Source organism: Phoenix dactylifera, chromosome 4 (genome assembly GCF_009389715.1).
Source record: "Phoenix dactylifera cultivar Barhee BC4 chromosome 4, palm_55x_up_171113_PBpolish2nd_filt_p, whole genome shotgun sequence".
Classification (NCBI taxonomy): Eukaryota; Viridiplantae; Streptophyta; class Magnoliopsida; order Arecales; family Arecaceae; genus Phoenix; species Phoenix dactylifera.
This window is the reverse complement of record NC_052395.1, coordinates 8324416-8339041: the sequence shown is the minus strand read 5'-3', so window position 1 is coordinate 8339041 and position 14626 is coordinate 8324416. Positions and strand designations below refer to the sequence as shown.

The 14626-nt window shown below is 37.7% G+C and overlaps 1 protein-coding gene across 2 annotated transcripts; it reads left to right on the top strand.

Moving 5' to 3' along the window:
- Positions 1-671: 671 nt before the first annotated feature.
- Positions 672-5054, top strand: LOC113463275. 2 transcript variants are annotated; one of them, XM_026807884.2, is made up of 7 exons: positions 672-753; positions 961-1020; positions 1115-1207; positions 1413-1500; positions 1577-1798; positions 4519-4671; positions 4765-5054. In XM_026807884.2, exons 2-7 carry the CDS (start codon positions 962-964, stop codon positions 4888-4890), a joined length of 741 nt encoding a protein of 246 aa, XP_026663685.2. In that variant the 5' UTR covers positions 672-753; position 961; the 3' UTR covers positions 4891-5054. The 2 variants fall into 2 exon arrangements, 1 of the variants encoding a protein (XP_026663685.2); XR_005511426.1 differs by lacking the exons at positions 4519-4671; positions 4765-5054 and having other exon boundaries at positions 1115-1500; positions 1653-1794.
- The last annotated feature ends 9572 nt before the right edge of the window (positions 5055-14626 follow it).

Here is a 14626-nt window from a genome sequence, read left to right as displayed (position 1 = left end):
TTGGTAATGATAATTTAGTTGTCCTTGTTGAAAAAGGTTAAAAAAAAATTAATATTATCATGTCGTATGATTTCATACAACTCAACATTTATAAACTACTAAAAATATTTTACAAATATAAGTATCTATAATTAATTTAAATTCAATATACTTTAATTTTTTAAAAATAATAAAGAATATATAGATGTTTTAGACTCAACAATGATAATTATATCAAAATTAAATAAAGAATAGTATTTTCAACATGATCACTTAATATTCTGACTTGACCGAGTTAAGATTTTAAATAAAGAAAATTGACAATGTGACTTAGTTTTTTTTTAAACTTGTCAATCCAACTGAATCATGAAAGATTTAGTAAATCTCAGCCGAGCTTTAATCTTTTTGAATGTATACCTTTGTAAATATGAGAAACTGCATAAATATGCTCGCAAAGTTGTTGTTTGCATGCGTATTTTTATAATTTTTTTTGCATACCTATCTATAAGGGTATTTTATGTATTTTAATTTCAAGCCATTTGTTTTTTAACGACATTAGATAGCATAGGTATATATATCAAAAATAAAATAATAATTTTATAAAATTATTTATATAATTTTATATATTTAAGAGAATATATATATATATATATATATTAAAAAACTTTAAAAAAATTTATGCGAACGTTTGGTGATGGCATACCCCCAACGCCCGTCCTGACGCCGTTCCATCGCACGCACCGTTCCTTCTTCCCTCTCTCCGCATCACCAGAGGTACCTCCCGTTCCTTCTTTCCCTCTCTCCGCTCCTTCTTGGAGCGAATCCAAGAAACGATGGCGGGTCAGCACGGCCTCGAACTCGCCGTCACCCCTCATCACCGCCCACTTCGGCGATCTCGTCGCCATAAGCCTCCGCCTCCTTTCTCCCCACCCGTCACCCTCCTCTCTCTTCTCTCCTAACGCACGTTCCTCTTCTTCACAGAATGTATGAAGCTGCCTCCTCCACCGCGGGACCCTCTCCCTCCCTCCTCTCCAAGACCAGGTGCGTTCTTTATCTTTGTTTTTTTCTTAATCGATGGAAGACCAAATCTTGGCTCCCTCTGACCTTGTTATCTTTGTTTCTTTATTCTTGGAAGGTGGGCCAGGGGTGTGACCAAGGCGGTGACCCATTACATGGCCCTCTCGACAACATCCTCCATCGAATGCGATTCTCCAAGTTCTTGGCCGTTGTAAGGGACGATCTCGGTCCCCAGCTCGGTCATCAGATTCTTTCCAAGCGTCTTAACCTTTTGGCTCGTGATTTAATTTGGCACCTGAATCCTTTCAATTTAATGCTCTTTTTCTGATCAATTTCTTGAAGTAAATAGAAAGCCCATCTGTTTTCATGGGCTAGTTTTCGTCAAACAGTGAACAAGGTACGTGTACTTCTTGCAGTGTGAAATTCTTCTTTCGGGGTTACTCCAGAATGGTAGGCTTACTTTCGAGCAACTTGTACGACGAGCAACCTCAATTAAACCTGATGGTGAGAACTAATTCCTTTCTTTTCCACTACTTATTAGCGGTTTATTTCTGACTTCAAAATTCCTGTCCAATTTCAGTATGAGATCTACCTCCGGAATCTTACCTTACCGAAGTTCTTGATTGTTACTGTCTTGGTGTTCATATCATCTCTAGTCAGTGTAAGTGTGCGGGAAGGGCTGCGTGCAAATTTTGAGGGACTTGTAAGTGCATGCTATGTGGAACGTTGTCCAAGACCTGAACCCTTCATTGAGCCACCTCCACAAGATGAAACTAGATCGACAAGAAAATGCAGTTCTAAGATAAGTTTCAATTTGATGTTTCTGTGTGATGTTTTGCTTTTTGCTGATAATCATAGACGCTGATCTGCAATGTTCAGATGGTAAATGTAACCAACGACTGCATTTCATTTAAATGGATCAGCTTTATGAATATCTCTTTCTCACTTGTTCTATTCATCGACAATGGAGACAAAATCAACGTGCATATTGTTATATGCTGAATTAGTATGAAAAACTGTAACCCGTAAGTGAAAGGCACCTTGAATCACACATCACCTCTTGTTACTATTACTTGAAGGTGCAGGTTAATTCTTCCTTTTTTATATATCATTTTGTACATTTAAACTTGTTACTAGAGTGGCTTGAAAAGTCTCTTTATCAACTTGTCAATACCAAATCTGGCATTATGAAATTTGTTGGTAATTTTGTTTAAAAATATAAGTTAGAGACAACAAAAACTTGTTAGTAGCTTCTTTATGAAAATGAAGCAAGGTTCAGTAAACAATATTAAATACAAGATTGGGCCTTAGGATCTCAACACAACCATAATCAATCAATTTCTTTAATACCTCTTCATCCTTCAGAATTAGGGGTGCAATTGAGACCGAGCCGAGTAGTCGGAGGCTTGATCTTGACTCGATTTAAAATACTCAAGCTCGAAATTCGACTCGAGATCAATTGAGCTTTAATATCCAAGCTCGAACTCGACTCGATAAAAAAATCAATACTCGAGATCGACTCAACTCGACTCGAATATCAACCGAGTCATGCTCTAGCTCGAATTCGAGCCTTGGTCATCATTAATTAAAAGTTAGGAGTTAGTTCAGATTAAAAAATATAACTATTATATTTTCAAATATAAAATTAATAATATATATTATAAATAAAATATAATATTATTAGAAATATATATACTCGACTAGACTCACGAGCTATCGAGTCGAGTTTTTTGCTAGCCGAGCTCAACTTGAAAAACTATTCAAGCTAATCAAGCTCGACTTGAGCTCGGTAATAATTGAGCTAGGTCGAGCTTGAACTCAAGTTGAGCTCTAGTAGCTTGCGAGCTGCGCGGCTCATTTGCATCCCTATTCAAAATCACGATGTGTTATAGAATAAGAGTTTTACCCTGGTGAAATAGATAAGCGACACAAAGTCTAATGAAATATCTACTCATAGAACAAGAGTTTTACCTAGTAGCTTGGTGGACAAGGTACAAAAAGTGGAGCATATGGATCAAATTCAAAGTTATGTTTTGTTTGGTTATGAAATATCTACTCATTAATTTAAGTGGCATCTATTATTAGTTAAGAGTTTTTGGGATATTGATCGTCACTTGTAAGAAATTAAGGAAGAGGTGACAAATCTAGATAACTTCTTTAAAGAGATGTCCTAGTTCTTAAGGAAAATATTGATGCAATAGTTAGACACCAAATAATAGGTTCACTAGGACCATTAAGTTTGGTAAGGGGCCACATCAGTGAAGAGGGGGTAAAGAGGAGTTAAAAAAAGTTTGTAATAGCCGTTGAAAAATGCATGATCAATTAGTGTGAGACGCACTACTGAAGTTGCATACCACACAAGTGACATGTGAAACCTTTAGAGATTGTTGGAAGGATCCAAATGATCCCTTGTATTGAGGATATCGAGCACAAATTTAGAGGATGTGTCATAAAAACCAGACAGGTGTCCATGATTGATTAACAAGGTGTTGCACTTATGTTGTGATAATAGGTCACCCTTGACAAGAGAACAGAATACCAATAAATATGAGAATGTACTTGAGTTTTTTTATCTGAAACTAAAGCTTTCCATATTGCTTTAAGCGGGTGGTTATGGAAGTAACATGACAAATAATGGCAGAACATAGTAGTGTGCTATGCAGCAGAATGAGTGTAATGTAGAAGACATGTAGCAATCAAGCAACTTCAAGAATGGTATGATGAAACCATTGAAAATTGCTAGCTTGAGTCCATATATAATATGGTAAAGACAACTTTTTGAGTAGAAATTTGTCTTTGGGAACAATGAGACAAACCTCAAAAGAGAGGTTTCGAAAAGTATTTTGATTGAGGACTTGTCCCATTGTAATAGTGAATGTTGAAAAGAGTACACAAATTAAAGGAAAGCCTTGTTTACCGGTGTTGGGAAAATGTTATGCTTGGATCAAATATTTAGTTTATTATGCAAACATTTAGAAGAATGTTCATGCAGATCTGCTTGCATCTTGGGCATATTTTTCATGAGAATTGGTTACACTGCTACGTTCCTCTTCTGTCGTGCCCTGAACATTTAGAAGAATGTTCATGCAGATGCATATACTTTTCTGTTCCCATCAGGCCATAATATTATAGCATCAGAGTTTTTGTTCATTTTCCTAAGGTATCTATGTTCACTGCAGAGTTTTTGTATTTTTTTGCTAAAAACGGGCGCTTCATACATATGTTCACTGCAGAGTCTGAATGCTTTCCCCAGTCAGTGTAATTTATAGGGCTACTGATAAGACATGCATATATTTCAAGTTCGACCTTGTAAAGATGTTCAGACAGGAGCTTTTATTGGTTACTGCAGTGATAGTGTGGTATTACAAATGACTAACGAAGCTCTTTTACTACCCATGTTCAGGACCGTGGTGGTTATTTAGCAAGAAATTCTTGCTGGGTTGAATTTAGTTCCTTATCGTTTGCTATTTCATTGCAACAGTGCGACAGGAGCTGATATATTTGGTGTATTTTGTTTTACAGTCTTGTGAAGAAACCCCTTCTGTAGAACAACAAGCTATGATAGCTGCAGCCCTTTCGGATGCTGAAAGATTTTTTGAAATTGCAGATACTGCTACAGAATTGACAGATATAAAATCGACCGATCACTATCCAGATGTCTCTGTTGGTGATAAGGTTGGTATCTTTGGTAGCATAAACAGACTTCCCAATGACATGCTTTAATTCTGCCAGTCAAGCGATTTTATCCATTGTAAATATGCATTTCAGGTTTACTTTGGTTATCCTGTTGCAAGCTTTTGCGCATATGCATCTGGCAGACATTTTTCTAGGAGTGTTTGGTCCTTATGTTGCAAGCTTGCATTGTGCAGGGCCAAGCTTGGAGCTTGGTGCTAGGGAGATCATAAAAACTATACTTAGAAAATATTTTGCTGTTGGAAAATCTGGTCCAAATTTATTGCTTGTGTCTTTAATCATTAGAATCAGAATTTAATGTAAATCTATTGCCTTTCCATTCTTAAACTGATTTTCAGTATTTATAAGCAGATATTTCAGTTTAACAACTCCTTTTCATGATGCAAACTCTTGTTATGCATGGTTCCCATTAGCACTATTTTGTCTTCAAAGATTAGGAAAGACTATTACATGAATTGCTACATTATTTGTAACTGCCTGGTCTTTATATTGTTCTTTTTGGACAGTTTCTGCTCTTTAAATATTGAATCTTGAGAAAATGAATTGCAGTTGATATTTTTCAAGGTTTGATAAGATTTAACTGGCTAGGAGCTAAATATTTCAGCCAGAACGCCCCTAGTGTTTCATCAAAAAAAAAACAACCAATTTCGCTGGAGCTGGAAAAAAACTGAGAAATTTGATATTATTACTTAAAAATTTCAGAAAAAAATAATGGAACATCATCTAAAGAAGAACATGAAAAACAAGTATTGAATATAAATGTTTCTAAAAGGTCTAATTTGACATATGCAAGAAGCCATTCTGTACAGACAACCAATTTGAAGTTTGGCAAACAAAGGCAGGTTAATGCTTTGTGAAGGTTAATGTTGTTGATGTAATTACTGCATGCAAGAATTTTTTTTGACTTGTATAGGCAAGTAATTGCTGGTTGCAAATCATTCTTTGACAAGTATTAGTGGTCTCTTGCAATTTAAGGTGTCCTCAGAGAACTGATAGTCATGCAGGTGCATATTGCTTTTATGCTCCACATGCAAGTTATCTTTATTGTAGACAAGTAATAGTTGTGCACATGTAGTTCCATTGCAAGTTGTCTTTAACGTGACTGCATATTTTTAATATAAGCAAGGTAACATCATCCATGAAGTGGATTTCAAATTGGACAATGAATGCTTCACCCTGGTGAATGCAACCTCATATTAAACCTTTTAGCAGCTACCATTTTCAAACATCATGCAGGAAGAAACTGAAGAAGCATATTTATTCTATTTTTGATTTCATCACTTCATTAGTATTATTATTTTCATCCACAACAAGTCTAGAAGTAGGCATGATGTGAATTTATTTAAAGGGAACCTTCTGATGCTAAGCAAGAGATGATAGAGTCAATTTTGTCCAACCAGAGGATGTGTCTGTTTTCTTCTTCCATATATAAATTCTTTAGATTTCTTGACTTTGAAGTTTAAACTCCAGAGGGTTAATTGTTACTCCTATCATCATTAGTAAGATATCCAAATGATTGATTGGACAGATTGGTATTGATTGAATTTGTCTTTTGATGATAACGCCAAGCTCATGTCCACTCCTATGCCTATGATTAAAGCCTTTCACTTCATGTCAACTCAAAGTTATGAGAAATCATGTCATCTGTATGCTCTAGCAGGTTTGTCCAATGTCAGGGCATGGTTGATATTTGGAAATATAGATAAAGAAGTATCTTTACTACCATTTATGGTTCATTTAATTTCCTTGCTCTTTCATTTAATAAATTAAAATGCATTTGGCATGTCTTTTCACTTTCGGCTCTCTCTCTCTCTTGTTGTTCATTTAATGAAATTAAAATGCAATCTATGTATCTCATCACTTTTGCTCCTCTATATATTTTTCATGTCTATTTTTAGGCTTTCTCAACTATCATATTATTGAGAGGATTTGTTTAAATCATGGTCTGCCGTACCGGTCCATACTAGTTGGTATGGGCTGGTATGTACCGGTCCGGCCTGGGACCGGTACTGGATTAGCGTGGAATCCGGTACTAGTAGCTTATTATTAGAGAACCGGTACGGGATCGGTACGGGGTCCGTACCGGTCCGGGCCGCCACTGGTACGCCAACTGGTACCGATACGGCAGACCTTGGTTTAAATTGTCCAAAAAAGAGCTTTTTGATGTAGGACATTTGGGGGGAGAATACCCATTAGGGTTGAGGATGAAAAAAACTTTTACAAAGACTTCTTGGAATTTTAGTTCCGACCTGAGTTATCAATAAATTTGAACTATGAAAGTTGAAATTTCATCACTAAACTGGTAATGGATGCAATGATGAATCTAGAGAATATGAAACTAGGGCACTCGATCGGGGAGCAAGATGGTTTGGAGGTGCTTAGAAAAGATTTAATTCCCTGCCGTCTATCATAAATCAGATCTAGTTTTCATATCAACTATGGTTTCAAAAACAGCTAAAATGGGAGGTATAACCACTATTGTACCAATCCGGCACGAAATCGGCACCACTATGGGTGCCGAGACATCGAAACAATGTATTGATGTGAAACTAGTCCACATCGGTGTGTATTGGCTGTACCGTACTGGCTGTATCGATCGATATTCATGGTTTTTTGTTTTATTAGAAGTTGTTAGCTTAGAATTTTACCCTTGATAGTTGATACGGATACTATACTGTGATACCATACCATTCTGATGGCAAAATGGCATGGGATTTGGTGTTGGTATTGGAAAGCTTGGTTATAGTAGGTTTATTTGGTTGAAGTCTGAGAATAAAAGATCTCAGACTTTATTTGATAGTCTAAATTGTGGAGAATCTGGAGATACTATAGCAGTACTGTTCATAGGAGTGCTCACACTACAGTAATTATGAACAGTAAATACACCTTATGGGAGGTGGTTTTGGGATTACAAATGATTGCTAGTGTTTTTTTTTATATATATTTGGGTCTTCGAGTTATGTAATCAGTTTTTATGCAGAATGTGAATGCAATATCAGCTTTTCCTCGAAGAAGTGTGAGGCTGCAACCATAGGTGTGATTTCTAGGTTCCGGACTTAGCCTTTCATTTGTTCTTTTCATGATAATCCATGCTCTTTCTCAGTATTTCCGTTTTTCCTTGTTTTCTATTGATTCCAAATTGCTGTTCCATCATCCAGTCATAAATTTTACTGCACAGATCAGTTGATTAATAGCCCTTTTAAACCTTTTATTTCTTTATTTTAAATATTAGTTCATCACTTAAACCCTACATCCTAAATCCTTAGGCTAAATTCTATTCGATCAATTTTCTTTCCTATAGAAAACTTACCTTGCTAATCGATTGATATGAAAACTAGATCTGATTTTGATGGACAGCAGGGCATTAAATCCTTCCTAAGGACCTCCAAACCGTCTTGTTCCCTGATTGAGCCCTAGTTGCATAATCTCTAAAGACATCATTGCATCCATTATCAGTTTAGTGTTGAAATTTAAACTTCCATAGTTCAAATTTATTGAAAACTCAGGTCTTAACTGAAATTCCAGCAAGTCCTCGCAATTGTCATTTCAGCCTCAGCCCTGATCGGTACTCTCCCCTTGACTATACTATATCATTAGATCTGGTTCAATCGATTAGCAAGATAAGTTTTCTATAGGAAAGAACAATTAATCGAGTGTGATCTAGCCTAAGGATTTGGGATCCAGGGTTTAAGTTATGAGCTAAGATCCCAAACAAAGAAATAAAAGGTAAAGGGTTGTTAAACTACCGATCTATGTAGTAAAATTTATGATCGGATGGTGGCCTCTTTAGGTATCAAGAACAACAATTTGAAATCAACTGAGACAAGGAAAAACATAAATAGATCTAAAGAATAAAGAGCTAAAAGAACGAATGGATTATCATGAGAACAAATGAAAGGATAAAAGATGATACTGGACTCACTCTGGAACCTAGGAATCACACTGGGGGTTGTAAGCCTCATGCTTGTTCTAGGGCATCACACCATAGGAGAGTGAAAGCTGGTATTCTATTCATCTTCTGCGTAGAAACTGATTTCATAACTCTAAGACCCAAGTATATAAGAAAAAGAAACACAAACAATCTTTTCTAATCCCAAAACAACCCGATAAGTTGTGGTTACTGTAGTGTGAACGGTGCTGTAAAAAGTATCACTACAGCAATTCCACTCTTTAAACTATCTAATAATGTCTGAAATCTTTTAATCTCATCCTTCGCTTCCAAATAAACTCACTAACACATAAAAATAACCGGAAATAAAAGGAAAATACATAAAATTAACTGCGAACAATTAAATCTAAGGAAATCCAAAGTCTTGTTGCCCTCCTATGCATCTTGATGTGTCTAGGATCTTCATCACTTTTTTTTTAGTTGAGATTGAACTTTCAGAATCAGATTCATTTTTGACTAACTATGCTTTTGGGATAGCTTGACGTGAAGAATTCAGAAGTCCTAATGTTTTCCAGCCTTTTTATGATAAAATCATCTAGTGTCGAACATTGCTACATAGGATTAGGGGCATCTTTGTCTTTATTGTTTAAAGTTGTTTGTGATGGTTAGAATTCATTTTGCTTGTTTGACAGTTCATATTGCTATTAGACTGACTTATTGTGAATATTTTATAAGTGAAACCTATGCATTGTGAGACTTAAAAGGATTTTCAAGATTACATAAGCAGAGCTTTTTCAGTTTTAAGGACACCATTGAAGTGAATTCATGTTTTGTTAATATTTTCAAGCCCATAATTGCCTTGCTCAAGAAGTTGGTGCACAAACTTATCTACATGAGAGGAGAGATGCTGCACGTACATGGTCTGCCGTACCGGTCGGTACCGGCCGGTACATACCGGTACGGTACAGCTACATATTTCGTTACCGAACCGTACCGGCTCATACCGACCGGTACCGATGCGTACCGGCCCGTACCGACCGGTACCGATCCATACCGACTCGGTACCGGCCCGTACCGAACCGTTACTGGCCCGAACCGAGCAGTCCGTACCGGCTACAATTTTTTTTTGGCTTTTAGCCCCATCGGTACCGTGCCAGTTCGGCTCGGTTTGGTTCGGTACCGTACCGGTACCGATGCCGACCGGTACGTCGGTACGTCGGTACAGTCGGTACCGCATACCTTGTGCACGTATATTATCCATATAGCTATTTTTTATTGAATTGTAAAAAGAAGGAAACTTTACACATGCGATCTCATATAAACCGGGGTATTTCCTTGGAAAGCTTTATCTCTGCAGTACTGTGTCAGTTTGGTGTTATGTTATTTGGTTCGATCATGATGTCTTGTCCATAATGGTTTTACCTTTATGTTCACATTTTGGACAGTGAAAGACATGAGGCAATTGTACTGGCCATAACTAATGAAACATGTTGAAGACATTGAGCAACAACAGATCAGGAATTGCATAAAAAATAACAAGATCTCTTAAAACTTGCTCATGTACATTTGAGATGAGATTTCTGAAACTGGAAGGTTGCATTTTCCCAGCAACAATAAGATAGAGCTCAAGAGATAAGGTTCTTAGTTCTTAGCGAAGACCAAATTATGGATGTAAAATAGGACGGTCATTTCTCCCTTTAAGGTGTCATAGAAAAAAAAAATAGATGCATGATGGATCTGCCCATTGTTAAAAAGGCTTTAAGCAGAAGATGTTGAATATACTTAAAGATGTCTTACTTCTGGAAGTTGAGTTGACCTTGAAATAATTCTACTTCCTTGATGTCTCTTACTTCTGGAAGCAAGTTAGGCTTGAATTCTTAAGCACATTGGTCAAATGTATAACAATACGTGGTTGGATTGCATTATAAAGTCATGAAGAAGGTAAAGAAGCAACATTTGGAAAATTACAATGTGTATGTACTCATGGTGGAATTTTTAATTCTCAATCAAAGTGTAGGAGTATGCTACATGGACTTGTGGTAGGAGTTTTTTGTGTGGGTGTGTACCCTAGCATTGGATTCTTCTGATTCCCCCTGGTTTTTCTTTCAGATCCATATCCAAGTCATACACATACCTATGTCGTGTAACGTCTTTACATGAGTACTCTGAGTTTGGGTGATATATTCAGCTTAGGGTTGAGTTTGCAAGTTTGTGGCTCATACCCCTCTCTTTCTGCAGAGTGGTTTCTGTTTGGGTATCCACATGTCCAAGGGATTTTTCACAGGGGTATTTTTCACATGTCCAGAATGTGGATGTTTTAGCTTGGTTTAAGGATGGTCCATCTCAGGTCAAACTGAAGCTTTTTGGTTTAGGCATGGTTGAGTGTAGATATGACCTGGTCCAAGTGTAGTTTAACACATGTAGACACTAAATTGGCTATGTGCCCACAGGGGGTGGGTGTGGGGTTTGGAGGGCTTTGGTGGAGGATGGATTATCCCTTACATGGAAACCATTGACCTATAAGCTGAACTATCCTGCGAAAAAATGAGAGGAAGAGAGAGAGATTTTGGGTAGTTATTAACAATTTCTACATAATTTAATACAAGATTTTTCCCCCTCCTATGGAACTTACTACTATGATGCCTTTTTGTGTAGTTCTATAAAAAAAAGATAAATGTTTGTTCAATTTGAGCATTTAGAAACTTCTTTATGTATATTGTTTATTTGAACTCGCTGATGTGCTTGTTTGTGATGTTATGCATTAGTACATAATAGACATTAGTTATTTGTTTATTTGCTTAAATCTGCATAATTTGTAACAACGCAAGTATGGGGCTTTAGAGATGGATCAAGAGGTTCGAGCTGCGATTACTAAGAATGAAGTACTTTGGCGTGCAAATTTTGAGAAATTTTTACTTTGTCTCAAGAAGAAGGTAAAATACTTCTCAATTCTTTTGTCCCCTCAAGTTTCTGGGAGTATATCAGAGAGAATTTATTTCTGTTGGGGTTTATGGACATCTGCCATTTATTCTGGAGTTCTTCTGGTGTATGGTGGGATCTGCCTGTTCTTTTCATTTTTTTTGCGTTTCCCATATTTACATGGTTTTTTTCCTGATTTTTTCATCATATCTTTTAGGACTTGCTTGATTATTTCTGAACTCTGTGATGGTAATGGGAATCAGAAGGTTTAAGATGTTCCTATTGAGATATCCCACTTATTGATGAACAGCTGGTAAGTGATCGTCAAACATCATGGCTTCATAGCTTGCTGTTATTACTAGCTGTTCTCTGTCTGAAAACTTTGCCCTTCTTCTTACCATCTCCACCCTGATTATGACAAATGCAAAAGCAGAGGGGGATTACTGCTTCTTGGAAACAACATTCAGTGAGGCAACAATTTTAAACAGTGCAAGCCTTGAGCTATTGGTTGAGTACCAAAACCTTGTCGGCAAATGATGATTTAGTTCTTCACTTTAACTTCCCCAATTTGGCTTGATATTTTTGCTAACTTTGTCTCATGGTTGATCAAAAAAAAAGCTGAGGAAGTTGAATAAACCTAGAACCAATACTCGCAGCGAGATCTGGTGTGTCTGAATGGGTCTAGGGCATAACGAGACACAGAGAGATGCTGCTATGCTGGTGTTCTCTGGTAAGAGATTTGGTGTAGTTAGGGGTGCAAATGGGTCGGGTCGGGTCGGGTCCTAGGTGACCCCGATCCGACCCGGTTTTTTGTTCGGGTCCCAATTTTGGACCCGGACCCGACCCGGTTGAAGATCGGGTTGGGTCGGGTCGGGTCCGAGTCGGGTTCGGGTCGGGTTCGGGTCTGATTCGGGTTTCAACCGGGTCGGGTCCGAGTCGGGTTCGGGTCGGGTTCGGGTCTGATTCGGGTCGGGTTCGGGTCCGATCGGGTCTAATTTTTTTGTGCTTTTGGGAAAAAATTTGGGCAAATCTAATTTGGTCATATCATAATTATGAGGTGCTGGGTGACCCATGACTTGAAAGACTTGCAATTGAGCTCCAGTCAGAACAGATGACCCATGACTTACTAACTAAGTCGGTCTACAAGCCAAATTTCATATCACACTATTTTTTATCTGTATGACTGATTGGACGGAACTCGGTGTCTCCCAGCTCCCCTCTCACGAGGACAAAAAAAATCCCAGACCTTCTTCCAAAATCCAATTCCATTACAGAAAACTGGCACATGACCCATATTCAGTTGCAGTGTTCCCTCACTTTCTCCCTTCAAAGTTCAAAAGTTAAAAGAAACAAAAACCAAAAAACAGAAGGAAAAAAAAAAAGGCAGCTACCGAGACACCAGAGGTCTCAACAGTGTAATAGATCGAGAGAGAATCCTGACGGGCCGACGTTCCTTTGGATTCTGTGAACCTATGCTTGTTGCTAACTTGCTATCCTCCCACACTGACCAACGGTACCACAACCCACGCCAAAAAAAAAAGAAAAAGAAAAAGAAAAGACTTTCTTTTGCTTTTCCTCTCTCTCTCTTTTCGGGTCCATTCGGGTCGGGTCGGGTACGTTTGGTAAACCCAGACCCGATCCAGAAATGATTCGGGTCCAATTTTAGGACCCGACCCGGACCCGCGGGTCCTAAAATTCGGGTCGGGTCGGGTCTACGCGGGTCGGGTCGGATCGGGTCACGGGTCGACCCGACCCATTTGCAGCCTTAGGTGTAGTGCTCCCATATATTTTCTACATGTATGCTCGGTGGTCGTACAACCTGTTTATTAGTATGAACAAGATTGAGAACACTTAAGGAGATGCATGACTAGGGTTGTGCTCACTGTGTGAGTGGGAGATGTAATAAAGGGAGGGCGCCCTCAGTGGGCGCTCCCCCCTAGCTGGCTTTAAGCCAGGCGTTATATGCCGTTTTGCCCACCCAAATAATAGCCATTGATGGCTGGATTAAATCCGGCCATCAGTTATGGTTTTGGGGGGGCTATATAAAGCCCCCCCTCCTTCCTAGTAAAAAAACACACATGAACAAAAATTCTTTTCTTACTCCTTGTTGTGTTCTCTTTTGTTGGGGCATTCAGGCTGTGGAAATAGTAGACGTTGCTCTTGTAGTGCGTTCCTTCATTGAGTAGAAACTCTAGCGGATCAAGCTTTGGTACACGTGAAACAACCCTTGGAGGATCAAATTTTGGGGATTGTTAGGTATGCAAATTTCCACTGCAATATTTATTTGCATTTTTGATGTTGGTTTATTATATTTCTAACAATTATAAAATTGCAATTTTCTTGCTTTTCCTTAAATTCCTACTCTTGATGCTTGGTCTTGCTGATTAGATGCAATGAATCAGAAAATTATTCTTTTTTACAGAATGGAAGCATGAAATAGGTTATAGATGGGACAGCTCATATGTATAAGTAGCAATTTAGATAACCATGTGAAGATTGAAAAATAATTCAGAAACATGTTGGAAAACATTTGAATATAGGAAACACGCCTTAATTAGGATACACTTTTTTACCATTATGTGCATATTAAGTTTTATATTGATTGCTAAAGAAGTTCTCAAAACTTGATTGATTACAGTTTGTTCCATAAAGTTGACTACTTATAGACGGAAAAGGCTTGCCTGGTTAAAATGTTTGATTAAATACATATGGCCCATGTGATCGTAAGTGCTTGTTGCACAATTCTTGGATATGGACAAAATGTTTCATTTTGGAAGAATTTTTTCAATTGAGGTTCATTTTAGACATGCTACCACCATGCAATGCGTTTTCCAACTGTGCTCCCTGTTCAGTCAGTTTTCTGATGAATATCCAAAGAAAACTTCTTTCAGAGCTTCTGATCTGTATGCATAGTATAACTTAACTTCTTATGACTTTTCTGGTAAATCTTTTCTTATGACTTTTCATAAATGCTCTGATTTAGGTTGTTGTCTTCCTTTTTAGAAATCCTACAGTAGTAGTCTTAGAAGGTTACATTTCATTCGCCTTACTCAGTTTTGTACAAACATGAAGCATTTAACTTAGTAAGCACACATTTGATCCCCGTCCCTAATCTTAACGTTTAGTTCA

What these genes read in the sequence shown, in the direction of transcription:
- LOC113463275 (XM_026807884.2), top strand. Translation starts at nt 962, where the DNA reads ATGTATGAAGCTGCCTCCTCCACCGCGGGACCCTCTCCCTCCCTCCTC. An exon ending in TCTCCAAGTTCTTGGCCGTT is followed by an intron (nt 1,208 to 1,412) that starts GTAAGGGACGAT and finishes TACTTCTTGCAG; the next exon opens with TGTGAAATTCTTCTTTCGGG. An exon ending in ATGTCTCTGTTGGTGATAAG is followed by an intron (nt 4,672 to 4,764) that starts GTTGGTATCTTT and finishes TATGCATTTCAG; the next exon opens with GTTTACTTTGGTTATCCTGT.